The sequence below is a fragment of the Erinaceus europaeus genome, chromosome X (assembly GCF_950295315.1).
Source record: "Erinaceus europaeus chromosome X, mEriEur2.1, whole genome shotgun sequence".
Classification (NCBI taxonomy): Eukaryota; Metazoa; Chordata; class Mammalia; order Eulipotyphla; family Erinaceidae; genus Erinaceus; species Erinaceus europaeus.
The window spans coordinates 51473316-51488795 of NC_080185.1; the positions used below are offsets into that span (position 1 = coordinate 51473316).

The 15480-nt window shown below is 35.7% G+C and overlaps 1 protein-coding gene across 1 annotated transcript in view; it reads right to left on the reverse strand.

The window, feature by feature from the left end:
* The window catches only part of PAK3 (p21 (RAC1) activated kinase 3), a 146238-nt gene that overhangs the window by 54307 nt on the left and 76451 nt on the right, over positions 1 to 15480 (reverse strand). Inside the window, exons 7-10 of the mRNA XM_060182741.1 lie at positions 9129 to 9241; positions 6469 to 6586; positions 2171 to 2270; positions 1178 to 1374 (exon numbers count right to left, since the gene is read on the reverse strand). Coding sequence (XP_060038724.1) covers positions 1178 to 1374; positions 2171 to 2270; positions 6469 to 6586; positions 9129 to 9241 — 528 coding nt within the window. The remainder of the gene's footprint in view (positions 1 to 1177; positions 1375 to 2170; positions 2271 to 6468; positions 6587 to 9128; positions 9242 to 15480) is intronic.

Here is a 15480-nt window from a genome sequence, read left to right on the forward strand (position 1 = left end):
CATATATATATATATATATATATATATATATATATATATATATATATATATATATATCGCAAAGCTTCTGCCTCATTCTTGTGCTACACATAACAAAATAGTTCCTAACTCTGTGCTAAGAAATCATTTCTTTCCTCGGCTTTTCCCTCTCATGTTCAATTGTTCAATAGCCTATCTCAAAATAATTATGGTTTTAGGCCATGAAACAGAATTTTGCAGAGGTAATCAGACCATGTAAGAAGCAAAGTTCTGATTTTAAAATAGCAAATGAGTTACCCAACACAAACTATTTCCACTCATATACTACTTAGCACTCTATAAGTTTTTTTTTTTTTATTTCACCAGGTTGGCATTGTTTCTATCTTGTGTTTCATTTAATACCCACCAAGCTGTTGTTGTTCAATGAATCATTACTGATTATGAAACAAAACCTGACTAAAAAATCAGAGCTGTTATAGAAATGTGTTAATTTACTTTATTAAAGTAATTATAAAAGCATTTCCTAGATATATCATTTAACCATGGCATATGATAAAATTACAAATTACTCTTTACTTCCAAATGCTTTTTTTTTTTAGAAAAAAAAGTTGCACTGTTTTTAAACAGCATTAAACTACACAACATATTTTTTTTGCCTCCAGGGTTATTGTTAGGTCTCTCAGTGCCTTTGCTATGAATCCACTGCTCCTGGAGCCCATTTTTCTCCCATTCTTGTTGCCTTTGTTGTTATTGCTGTTGTTGGATAGATAAGACAGAGAGAAATCCAGAGAGGAGGGAAAGACAAATAAGACACCTCCAGACCTGCTTCACTGGTTGTGAATTGACCACCCCCCTCCCCTTACAGGTGGGGAGACAGGGCTCAAACCAGGATTCCTACACAGGTCCTTGTGCTTCATGTCATGTGAGTTTAACCCTCTGTGCTACCGCCAGGCCCCCCTATACAGCGGATTTTAAAGACGCTTGTTATTAGAAATATTGACATCAAAGCACTTAAGAAAAATGTCTAGACATCTTATAATAATATGAAAATAAAGTAACTTTGAGAATCATAACTGGGCTCTTCTGTCACTAGTCCTAGGAAAGACTCAATTCTGGCTACTTTTTACATTCAAGCACAATGTGGTCTTTGCTCTTTTACTTTCCTGGGGATGAAGTACCTGAGTTTTCTATGACTTACCCTGAGTGGATTTTCATTAAGATAAGGAGGTTCACCTTCCACCATTTCAATTGCCATAATTCCTAGAGACCAGATATCAACCTTTGGCCCATAGGCTTTTCGAGTCACCACCTCAGGTGCCATCCAATAGGGAGTTCCGACCATAGTGCTTCGTTTACTCTGCTCAGGGGTGATCTGGGCACAGAATCCAAAATCAGCTGCAGAGGAGAAACGTTTGATAAAATAAATTCAAATTATGCTTCCTTTACAAGTCGTTTTCATATATGTTAATATATATCTATATAATATATGTTAATACCTTCCTTGTCAAGCTGGTATCCTTTTGTTAACTAAGCTCTCAAGTGACCCCGTTTTTAAAAGAGTGTCAAATAGTTGGCATGATGTCATTTTACTAAACCTTAATTTGGTTTTCTCCTTATGAATGTCCCTTCTAATTTATAGATTCTTTCAGCTTTCTAATTAGATGTTTGATATCCAGTTTATAACAAATTCTGAAATATCAAATCCAAATAATAGGGTCACAGTGTTAGAAAAACAGTTTCCAGGGGCCAGGTGGTGGTACACCTGGTTAAGTGCATATAATACTAAGTTCAAGGAACCAGACAAGGATCTAAGCTCAAAACTCCAGCTGTCAGCCTGCAGGGAGGATGCTTCATGAGCAGTGAAGCATATATATAATCTCATCTTTCTCTCTCCCTATCTCCCCTTCCTTTCTCAATTTCTCTCTGTCCTATCCAGTAAACTGAAAAGAATAAAAAGGCCTCCAGGAGCAGTGGATTCATATAGTGCCTGCACCGAGGCAAGCAACTATGGAGGCAAAAAAAAAAAAAAAAAAGAAAAAGAAAGAAAGAAAGAAAGAAATTCCTTTCCTTGCAATTGGGTTCAAAATAATTTCAAGTACATCACTTCAAAAATTTATTATCTTCTCCAGATAAGACAGTAAAAGAATTTCCAAGATATATTCTCACATACCATCTAAGCTGGTATACCTACTCAATTTAACAGAGCCATCCATCCCAAGGAGAATATTGTCACTCTTTATGTCCCTATGGATGACTTGATTTGAATGCAAGAAATCCAAAGCTTGAAGACACTATTGAATCAGAAAAAAAAATAGTTCTTATTATATAACAAATTACATACATTTTTATTTCTTGATAAATCTTGGGCAAGGGTATACCTTATTTTATGTTGTAATGTAAAATAAATAAATACTTTATATATTAATAGCATTTTAAAATGTATTTTATTAATGATTTAATAAATATAAAATCATATTACATGGTTATAGCTGCACACCACACCTACCATCAAATTTCTATTCCTGACCCCCAACAACTTCCCCCACTCCAAGAATAACCTCAATAGTTTTAACAATATTAGTGATAGTTTGACTATTTTTTACAAGTTTGTGTATTTCAGTTCTTAATATTTTATTTGAGTGAGACAATCAAGTAGTTCTCTTTCCGAAGAATGCAAGTTATTTGGTAATAAATATAAACTATAGCAATAAAAGTCTTTGAAAAAAAAGAAGGATAAAACTCCTTGGGTGGGGGATTAGCAGTGGTGCATCTGGTTGAGCATACACAAGTTACAATGTGCACGGAACCAGGTTCAAGGTCCCATCTACACCCACGGGGGGCAAGAAGAAGTGGTACAGGTATCTCTGTATCTCTCTTCCTGTCTATTTTCCCCACCCCTCGAGATTTTCTTTTGTCTCTATTCAATAAATAAATAAATAAAATAAGAAAATTAACTAAATAAAAGTTGCTGCAAAGTGGATGAACTATACATACTATAGAAAAATGAATTTTAACTCACATAAGAAGGTGTATGGTAAAATTTCTGCTATTATAAGTCTGGGAAGACAACATAACAATTATGCAAAAGACTTTCATGCCTGAGGCTCTCAGGTCTCAGGTTTAATCCTCAGCATCACCAAATAACCAGAGCTGTACAGTGCTGTGGTTTCTTTCTCTCTGTGTATCTTTCTGTATCTCTCTTATTAATATAAAATAAATAAAATATTTCATAAAAATTCTGCTATTATTTCTTTGAAAAAGCTTTCTGCTCCTTTCTTTATATTTTCTCCTTCTGAGACCCCTATAATTCTGATATTTACTCTTCTATTGGAGTCTTCAGTCTCTAAGAGTTGTCTCATTTTCCCAAAACACCCTTTCTCCTACTTTAAAATCAGAGTAGTGTCATTCTGTCTTATATACCTGATGTTCTTTCTTCTACATGGGTAAACTTACTTCCTTGACTTGTTATTTGAGACTAAAATACAGAGTGTTCTTCATACCCTGTATCTCTATTTTCAATTTTCTTAATCTAGTGAATAACTGAAGTTATGGGTTTCTTTCTCAGTCCATTTCCCCATACTAAATTGAGAGCTATATATTTCTTCAATTTTCCTTATAATTATTTCCTAAGTTCTTTATTCTTTTTTAAAATATTTTATTTTATTTATTTATTCCCTTTTGTTGCCCTTGTTGTTTTATTGTTGTAGTTATTATTATTGTTGTCATCGTTGTTGGATAGGACAGAGAGAAATGGAGAGAGGAGGGGAAGACAGAGAGGAGGAGAGAAAGATAGACACCTGCAGACCTGCTTCACTGCCTGTGAAGCGACTCCCCTGCAGGTGGGGAGCCGGGGTTCGAACCGGGATCCTTCTGCCGGTCCTTGTGCTTAGCGCCACCTGCGCTTAACCCGCTGCGCTACAGCCCGACTCCCCTAAGTTCTTTTTCTGATAGCTCATCTAACTCTACATTATTATCTATCTGTTCAACATTTTGATTTTCTAGAACAAGCGTTTTCCAACTTCTTTTTTTAATTTATTTTTTATTTAAGAAAGGATAAATTAACAAAACCATAGGGTAGGAGGGGTACAATTCCACACAACTCCCACCACCCAATCTCCATATCCCATCCCCTCCCCAATAGCTTTCCCATTCTCTATCCCTCTGGGAGCATGGATCCAGGGTCATTGTGGGTTGCAAAAGGTGGAAGGTTTGGCTTCTGTAATTGCTTCCCCGCTGAACATGGATGTTGACTGGTCGGTCCATACTCCCTACACAACCATTTTTGGTTTCTGTTGTTGGTTGGTAGTTAGAACTGCATTCTGCTTTATATAGGAATTAAGGGGGGGGGGGTTCCAGAAGTGATGTAGTACTATAATGCCTGATGTCCCTTAGACAAAGACTTAGTCTGGGAGATTTCATACCTCCTTCTGCTCTTCCTAGAATGTTTCCTGAAAATGCAAAGTTTGCTGTGAGATCAAAATCACTTTTCTTGCCTGCAGGGCCATATGATCCCATTCACCATGATCTCTGTGGCAGCTTAGACAGCTTAAGGGTTTGGTTGACTACCCAGCTGTCACAAGAGTACAATGTTTAGTTTCTTGTCCCTACAAATATTTCCCTGGAGTTCACTCAAGAACCTGTGGCATCCACAGCTCTACACAACAGTCCCAAACTTCTTTTCCTAAGTCACATGGATCCTGAGTGTTTTGGGGTGGGCCCTTTAAATCTGCCGTACAGATTTGAAGCATGGCACTGTCAGGCAGTTCTAAGCCTTTGCTTGTTTGAATCTTTCTCTCCTCCTTTCCTGTTCCTGCTGTCCACATGCAATCATCAACCTTCAGATAGTGATTTACTTTTATTATTTCTTTTTTACTTTACCAGATATTCCAGCTTTGCTCTGATAAAATTCACTGAGATGTATTTTTTAAAATATATGTTTTCACCTTGATCCATACTCCCAGTGGGGGAGGAGTGATAGGAGGAAGATATAAGGGCTCTGAACTCCAGCTCCATCAGTACCCAGAGAGAGAGAGGAGGAAAAGGAGAAGGACATTTGGAGGTAGTAATGTTGTCATGAGTGTCTTGGAGAAGAGAAGATTGAATCAGGAGAAAAAGGGAGAAATTATGTGTAAATGTGGACAGATAGTTATAGAGATGATGGTTAGCCCATGCCTACAACCTTAGGGGAACTATGGTGGATTGCACTGGGAAGACTGAAGATTCAGAACTCTGGTGGTGGGAATGGTGGGAATTTAAAACTCTGATGGTGAGAATGGCGGGAATTTAAATCCCTGTTGACATGTAATTTTGCAAAATAAAATAAAAATAAATAAATTAGTTAATTAATTAATTAAAAGTAAAATAAAATATTTGTTTTCTGGGGAAAGGCCAAGCTCCTGAGTTTTCACAACATTTTAAAACCATATTGCCATTTACACTAATGATGCTACTTGGCACTATCCACACAAAAGATCCTGATTCTGACTAGAACATAAAAACAGATGGTGTGTTGAATAGAACTAAAACAAATTAAACTATTACACTAAAAGTAATCAATATATACAATCACATTTCAACCCAGTCTGAAGTGGAACCCAAGAAATTGTATTTAAAGCAAATGCCCCAAACTATTCCTGATAAAATCAGGTTTAGGAACCACTTCCAGGTTATAAAATAACTATAATAGCTGTTTAAAAATCACTTTATTTTATAACACTAGATGATGGAAACCACAAACTCAGAGTCAAGTATTTTCCTGATTTTTATGTCTGACTTACTGTAATAATAGAAAACACATGTACTTGGTGGGTATGGGTATGTACTTGAGGAGATGCATAAGTTATGAGAAGAAAGTAAGGGTGGAGGAAATCTAAACGAACAATTTAAATTCAAAACAAGCAAAGGCAAGCCGAATTTTTTTTTTTTAATCTATCACTCATTTTCAAGTTTCAGTGGTTTAGAGGTCCTAATTCCTATCTATAGAGAGCCTTATAACAATGAATGGTGGTAGATGATAATATACAAAATAAGTCACTAGTGAGAACATTTTAATACTAAAAATAATTATTACAATAAGCTAACATTGGTTGAGTTAAAAATCAGGGGTATAATACTGTTATTGGAAAAGAGGCAGACCCACAGACTCACCAGAGGACCAGAAAAATGTCCACATTGTTCTATGAAAACAAATACTTCCTGAGTTAAGGGAGAAACTTTGCTTAAATTGGCTTCGAGAATATGATGGGATAATATTGTGGCTTGTATATTGCATTGCTAGCAATGCACACAGAAGAGTATCATGTAAAAAACAACTATCATGTAAAAGTTCCCCCAAATCAGAAAAGAGTTCAGTGTTAACATCACTATTTTCCAGGGCTGAGTGGTGGTGCACCTAGTTGTAACTTGGCTATTACACATATTCTGAATAGTCACAGATAAAATATTGACCAATTTATATTCTCACAAGCTAGATATACTCTATTTTCTTACCTCTCTGCAGACAGCTGCTATCTGTCCTTCATCCATACAGGTCTCTGTGACCACGTCAGTCAGAGAGCCACCAGCCAAGTATTCCATGACCACCCACAATTCATCACCCACCAAATAACTGTAACAAGAATAAAAAAATAATTTTACCTAGGCTTAAGGATTTGGAGACTCATTTTAATATCCAAATTAAAAACAATTTTCAGTTATTCTAAACATTTGGCCATAATACATAAAATTCCGAGCAAAGGGATTTTTCAAAGTTAACCCAATTACCAAATAATACGATTATAACAATAACTATCTATTGTCTTCTTAAACCTTAAGACAACAGGAATCTACCACTTCGTCTATAGAGTCTATCTTTTTCCCAATCCTGGAACCTCTGGGGTGGGGCTCACTTCCCTGCATGCTTCTCTCAAGTCAGGCCAAATGATACTGCATCCGCTGACCCTAGCCTAATCAACACAGTGAGTACCACCTCAGCATGCTTCACTTCAGACTGTGTCCAGAGACTTCAGGTGTGGAATGACAACCCTTCAGCTTCATTACTCGGGTGAGACTTTTCATAGGATTCTCTAATTCCATTCTAGGCAGTTCAATTCCTAACAGAGTCCCAAAACCTAGATATAGACCAGGTCCCATGAGATAGAGCATATGTTTACATGTAGCCATAAACTAAGGCAAAATATATAACTGTAAACAAAAGTACACAATAGTCTGCAGTGAGTTAGTATCAAGTTCCTAAAGTATCTAACTAGACTTAGATACTCTCCTCACCTACTTCCTATTACAGTTCTCTCACTCACTCCAAAGCTAACCTTAGCAAAGCAAGGACTGCAAAAGCTGAATAAGGGCAAGAGACTGGCATACTTTAATGATGACTCTTTAGTCACTATCTGACCCCCCCCCATCAGCTGGGGCCCTATTTGGGAAGTCCTAAGATTCCCAAACAGACATGATGGGCCTAGACCTCAAATAAATCACTCTTCCCATTGTTACAGGTCATCTCTATTAGGAACTACAAAAAGAACCCTTTGTGGGCCCCCCACAGGACCTTGACCTCAATTTGGATCAACAATGGTAGAGAATGTTCCCCATCCTCCAAAGGGAGGATGGACAGCATACTCTATGCTACACCTGAGGAAGATAGGTCGATATTCGGGCATCTTGAAATGTTCCTACTCATGACCACAGAATGTGAGCTCATATTTAGAGGAATGCAGAGGTCACATAGGCTCCTTAGCTGAATATGAGCTCTAGACCAAATCAAATCGATGAGGTTTACAGAGGTTTGTAGATTGACTACTATCCATTAGTCATTCTACTGTAAAATCTAGTTTCAATGAACAAGTCTAGTGAACAGTCCTTTTAGCTAACTCAAGTTATAATCTTAACTGGTATCCATATTAAGAGGATATTTACTCAGATCTTGATATTACCTTTGACTCTTCTGAATAAAATATTGAAAAAATTCAATAAAAGGCATAATCCAAATTTTCAAATTGGGAAAGAAGATAACCAAGACCCTATAGAACAGGAACAGTTAAAATCATTTAGGACCATCTAAAGGCACTTTGGCAGAATTGTAACTTCTTCCCACACCCTGCTTAGCAATAGAGAACTTCTGGTTAGTGGAGTAATCCCAAAGGTCCCACAATTTCCCAGAACACTCTGTCTTAAAGCCTGTACAAATGTAGAACAAGACTTTCTATCAGGTGGTATCCAGACAGTATTATTCATGAGATTCAACAGGGAATCCAGATAAAAATGAAAACTTTAAAAAGTTACTGTTTCACCTTACTACTTATAAAGAACTGTCTAGAAATCTGCAGTTTTTACAAAGCTATTTTACAAGGTTATAAAAGCATATTATCCTCAGTTAACTGCTATAAATGATCACTAAAATTGCTTCATGAAACACTGATTTCAATTGCCAAATTTGAGTTCTTGCTCCTAGAACTTATACACTACTTTTGCATCACTGATCTATGTGACACAAAACACAGAAGATAAGATACTAAGCTTGTTGAGGTTTTATACTTACTAATTTCCCAGAGTATACAGCACTGAGGTGTTATACCCCCCCCCCACACACACACGCTGCAATTGAACAAGACAGATGATACTCACAAGTAAAGAGTTAGTGTTGTTTTTGAATGCTTATTTATCACCCACTGCTAAAATCAGCGATGAAAGAGACATTAATTACTTGGTCTAGGAAAAAAGTTTGAGATTAAAGTCTCAATTCCCTTAGGCTTCACTGTTAATCACAAAGCACCCATTAAAGCACGGCAATTTTAGTCAGCCTTCTTCACATAGACACTCAGAGACCGTACTAGCTACAAATAAATATGTGATGAAAGGTTTAACACCCCATAGCTTTCACTTATATGAAATGTTCTATTTCCTGTCAATATGGAGTCACAATTCTCAGAAGAAAATTATACAGATTGTTCATGTTCAGATGCAAGACCATAAAATGGGTCTTATGAGTGCACAAAAATAAGTTGGTGAAAGTTTAGTGAAAGAGAAAATACTCAACTATTTTATGACATTTGACATATTTTCCTAGAATACTAGATTAAGTTCCAAATGAAACAATTTGCCAAGAAAATGACACCCATAAAGAAAATAAACACGTACTGAAATAAGATACTTACCTATCTAAATAATTCACAATGTTGGGATTCTTATTTTCCCTCATGACCAGAATTTCATTAATAATTAACTCTTTTTTAGGCTGCTGTTGAAGGTTCATCTGCTTTATGGCAACCTGTATGGTGATTAAAATGAAAGAATGAATTACAATCACTAGAATAAATGCAAACATCCATATTTATAGGTACGCAGAGTGAGACTCTTTCTTAATTCCACATATCCAAACTCCTTTTCTTTGATGAATCATGAGTAAACCATCCACTTCAGATACTTTGGACACCAATAAAGTGAACTCCCATGTCAACCTAGTGATACCAGTTTCTTCATGCCAAGATGCCATAAAAATGTAAATGTAGTCAAGATGAATAAGAAACATAAAATGAAGATTGAATGCTAGCACTTACCTCCTGTCCTGTTGCAATGTCTAGTGCTGTATAAACAGTACCTGATGCCCTGTGAAGTAGAAAATTTTCAAATAAGTAATAGAAGTTTTATCAGATTACTTCATTTGAAACAACATGTACTTATTTTCAAGAGAAGGGAATCGGTAAACTCAAGACTAAAGGATAAAGTAAAATGGAAGAACATTTTTGTTTAACTATTGCATGGAATAGAATGATAAGTAATTCCGTTGGACTAGGCCAGCTTTCCTGATAACAGTCTGTATGCCATGGCACTATAAATCAGTGATAAAATGAGAAAAATAGCCTTGCTTCTTTAAGGGAACTCATGTAATGCATGGAATACTCTTCAAATGTTGCAACAACCAGCACTGTAGTCCTTTTGCTTAAACTGAATTATAGTTTAAGAATGAATATATCTTCTTTTACTTGGGCAATCATCAATTCTTTCTTAATGTCACAGAGTGGCCTTTGCAAATATTCCTAATTATGAAAATTATCTTTATCCAATAAAACTGGAAATATCTCAGTGCCAGAGCACAGGATTTGTATACCTATGGTCTCAGATAACATAGCACAAGCTAGATTCTCAGCATCATCTTATGCCATAGCTGACCAGTGCTCCGACAGTCCCTCTCTCTCTCTCTCTCTCTCTCTCTCTCTCTCTCTGTGTGTGTGTGTGTGTAACTTTTATTTTAAAAAAGAATATTGGGGCCAGGTGGTGTTACACTTGGTTGAGTGCACACATTACAGTGTGCAAGGACCCAGGTTCAAGCCCCTGGTCCCTACCTGAAGGGAGAAAGCTTCACAAGTGGCGAAGCAGGGCTGTGGGTGTCTCTCTGTCTATCTCTCTATCTCCCCTCTCTTTTAAATTTCTCTCTGTCTCTATCCAATAATAAATAAATAAATAAAGCATCTTCATCTAACAGATAAATCTTTCTTAGTGCTCTATTTACCTCTACTGTAGCCACATGAAACAGTGATGATGCCACTGTTCTGTTGAACATTCTTTCCACCTTTTTTAATAGAGAAGGAGAGAGAGAGAGAGAGAGAGAGAGAACACAACACTAAAGTTTCTCTCAATGCAATGGAGGCCAGGCTCAAACCTGGATCATGCATATGGCAAAGCAGTACATGAGCTCTTTTGCCCACCTGTCTTATTTTTTACTTTTCATTAAATTTCTCAATAGTTTCTACTATTAGATTTTACTCCAGTAAACAGTCCTTTTAAATACAATGATTCTTTATATCTTAGTAGTTTTCGTGCTTCCATTCTCACTTCAACTGTAAGACTCCCTTACTTTGTAGGAAACAGTCTAATAAAATTGAATTAACAATCACTTTGTGGTATACATTTTGAACTATCTTCACACTTCTATCTCCAAGCCTAGTCAACTTCACTAAAGCTTTTTTTTTTTTTTTTGGTGAGAAAAGGCATCAAATAGTGACTTGACCAACTCTGTGATAATTATGCTAGTCATTTTTTTGTAAGCCATTACTATTCTTCCTGTGAGTGAGCCAAAAATTATTATCGGATCAGGAAACCTACACTATTTCATTTGTTCCAAAGGAATGAAATAGGTAGTGTTGTATAAGGAGTATCTGAATATTAGTAGACACCTGGATTCTTCAGTTGCTCTAATACCAATGAGTCTCATATGGCCTTGGCTTAGTCATTTCCCTTTTATAGATTTCAGTTCTTTTTACTTGGCAAATAGTGACCACAGTAACAGTAAACATGTATTGAACATGCTATGCTTATTAGCCACTGTACTAAGAATCAGACATGATTTATTTTCTGTAACCTTTATAATATGGTATAAATGCAAATATTCTCATCTTACACACAAAGAACTCAGAGCTTAGACTGATTAACTCTACTGTGCTCTTCATTCTGCATGAGTATTTAAATACCAGTTGAAACTAGACTAAAACTTCACACTTACTTATTAAATGTTACCTGAGCCTGGATTTTGCAATTTCAGAAATTCTTTAGGTTTTGATTTTTATTTAAAACAAATCAACTTCTCATTTTTGGATGTTTGAGATTCTAAGTTCAGAGTACACAAGAGGTAATCAATGAATATTTGTTGAATGAGCAAATTAATAAAAGTTTCTGCACAGAAATATGCAATTTCAATGAAATCATTCTATGAAGAAAATATTTCTTATTCCTCTATTTAAATCCACATAAAACACTCCCTTCTTGAAATAAGCCCTCAGACATTCCTGATTTCAGCAGTCAGATTGTGTTTTAACCTTTTGAACTCAAAATTGCCTTAGTTCAAAGGAATAGATCACCTCAACCAAGCGAACATTCCAGCTGCATAAATCTGGAAAAAATGACTTAAACCTACTTGTGGAATAACATTTTTTTAAAATATTTATTTTATTTATTTATTCCCTTTTGTTGCCCTTGTTGTTTTATTGTTGTAGTTATTATTGTTGTTGTCATTGTTGGATAGGACAGAGAGAAATGGAGAGAGGAGGGGAAAACAGAGAGGAGGAGAGAAAGATAGACACCTGCAGACCTGCTTCACCACCTGTGAAGCGACTCCCCTGCAGGCGGGGAGCCGGGGTTCGAACCGGGATCCTTATGCCGGTCCTTGTGCTTTGCGCCACCTGCGCTTAACCCGCTGCGCTACAGCCCGACTCCCAGGAATAACATTTTTTAAAAATGCCTTCACCTGTTTTATTCCTATATGATTAGGGCATTTATTCAAATTTCTTAAGATGCAAAAATGTGACATATTTGCCAAAAGAGATAATATTCATCTTATAAGGCAAGACGAAAAAAACAAATTGGATCATCTATGTGAACATTTAGTCCTGTGTCCATATTCCAGGTAATGCTTAATGTGCAAACTGCTCCTGTTATCAATCATTTTTGTTACTATTATTATTGGATTTACATTAGAGGATGAATAATTCACTGAGTTGTTAGTTGGCCCACTTAAATCTTCAGATCATCAGATAATCAGACCAAATATACTTGTGTCATTCCTTGTTTATAAAAAGGACAAAGACCTAGGATTGTCTACTAGAATAATTGTTAGAGGTTCCACACATCATTTTTTTCCTTTATGAAGTATTGTTGACATTTTCTTTTATGTTTAGAACGCCTTTATCAAATGGAACTATATGCAGAAACCCTCAATACAAAATGGAAGGTACTACAGTAAGTTCTAGGGTATGTGGGAGGCCTCAGATTTCTATCCAGGTGGTCTTCTCTTATTGGCCACTCCCTCCCCAACCCTATTTCCATTGTCCTAGCAAAAAAGTTGTGATTGATTTGGAGTGCAAAATGAATTAGTGTTTAATATATCTAGAGCTTTACATTTCAACATCTGGAGGTTTTGCCCTTACCTCTCTTAGTATTTAATTGTCTTAAAATTGCTAGAGTTCTAATAATAGAATCCCAATATCCTGGGTTTTACGGCATTCAGTGGTACAGAATTACCACAAATCCCTAATCCACTCTCTATAAATAAATGATTTTATTTTAATGTTCACCCTGTATAACATATGAAGTAAGTTCTATTACCCTTACTTTAAAAATACAGACATTGAAAGATGGAAAATGTATTAGTCCATGGACCATACACTTAACTACCATATAATTTTCTTTTGTAAATCTTTAGTATTATTATGTCAATGCTAAGTGCAAGTGAGGTGCTTTCCAAAATTCATGTGTTACCTACTATGCAGAGGTTTTCCCAAAAAATATTTTTGCCTCCAATTTTCTAAGTCCATGTCCCTTTTAATGTAAGCCATTTAGTTTGTCCATGCATATGTTAACTTTGATTCCCTTGGCATTGTTCCACAAGGTGGTTGTTTTCTTTTTTCATTTAATAATGTTGGTTATGTGGCCAATAGTGGGCAGGGTTTTGAGTTAGTCTCTAGGACTGAATTTCATATCCTGCTAAATATTTAAGATACAGGTAGGAACCTATCTGGAAATTATATCTACGTTAATGTACTAGATATACAAATACATGTATTGTTTAATACTACCATACATGTGCATATTCCATTGGTTTAAAAGCACTTTAGAGTGGCCCAGGAGGTGGTGCAGTGGATAAAGGACTGGGCTCTCAGGCAGGAAATCCCCAGTTCAATCCCTGGCAGCACATGTACCAGAGTGATATCTTGTTCTTTTTCTCTTACGCCTCCTTTCTCATTAATAAATAAATAAAATCTTAAAAAAATAAAAGCACTTTAGAGATTAGGAATGATGATTAACAGTGTCACCATTATAAGAAATAACTTTCAGAGAAAGAGAAATTCAGATTTTGTGTGTATGTGTATGTTTGTAGCCCACCTCTCAAGAATACATCACTAAATAAAAGAAACTGTAAAAATCTTATCTCAGTATGCTTTCAAGTACACAGAATGTAATATTTATCAGGAGGCATAGTCTTTAATAACTAGGATGACAAATTAGTACAGTCAATTTTTGTCCCTTAGTCAAGGAATGGCTTCTGTCTAAGTATTTATGGTCATCTAACATTGAATAGAAGTCATATAGTTTAGGCACAGGGAGTTCAGTGGTATATAGTACAGTGATAATCAAACCTCTTTTATAAGGCTTAATCCCTGGAAAGACCAGATAACTCTCAACTACTTAGTCCAACATTAAAGTCTAAGCAGCCATTTCAGTGTACACATTGGTTTCTTAGAGGACCTAGACAGGAAAGAGGGGCAGGTGGCTTATGTTAATACAAGCTCATTATTAAGACTGGAAAACACAACATAAAGTACAAGCTCCTCCGTTAATGGCAGTTGATGGAGTGACATCATCTTTCTTTATAATAGCATACAACACTGAGCATTTAAAAGCATTAAGTAGAACAAAGCACCTTCTATTGCTCCGTAAACATTCTTCTTCACAAATGCTAATGCATTTCCAATCTCCTTTATCACAAAGTCTATTATAAAGCTCAACTGCATCTACTTAGTGCCTCAAAGCAATGAACTACCTTGTTTAGTTCAAAATAGATCTGCCTTGTAAATGCTTTTTGGGTGGGTGGTCCAACCCAAAGAATCCTTTCTGTAAGCACTCCAGACAAGCACTTAGGATCTCCCCATAGGTTCTTGAACAAAGGAAACAAGCAGGGGTTGTATGCTCAGCACTTATCCCTGAGCTTTGTAATTTGTTTCCTTAGGGTCCAGTACAAGGGGTTATTCATCAACTCCACTAACAAATACACTTCAAGACTATTCATCTTCCATATGGAAAGCTCATGTTAGAACAAAAAGAATAGGACTCTTTTCATGTTCAAGTGAGAATAAGAGGAACAAATCTGAAAATGTCTAACATAGCTACATAACTTTAAAATCTTGCAAGTAAAACTAATTTAGGACAATGATTAAGGATTTATAGAAAATTTGCAGTTACAGATGAATTGATCCTATTAGGATATATGTAATGATACCATTGTCAAAAGCTTAGAATATTAGAATGAATTTCATTGCCAAGTGTATATCATTATGCTTAAGAAGAAAATGATGTCAAGAAAAGTTTTCATTGTCACATTTTGATACATTTAACTACATGGCTGATCTAATCTGTGAAAACATACAACAAAGATATTTTGGTTTACTTCAGATATGGACTACATTGATTCCAATAAATTCTCTAGGATAGTAGCATTGTTTTATAATTGTGTTTATTGTTAAAATTACTTTTTGATACCTTGATTTTTGAAAATTAGTGCATGGGTAAGCTTTTATCATAGTACTATAATCCTTAGGACAAGAATATGGCAATGTTGGTAAGGATGAGGCTAACAGGCTTTCTCACATATTTCTCTCTGTTTCTATCCAAGAATAAATATTTTTTTTTAATTCTTTAAAAGATGAGATTATATCCTTTGGGACAAAATGGATAGAACTTGTGTTGATTTTGCTAAGTGAAGAAGAAGTTAAGAAGGACAATAATGGAAGGGTTTTA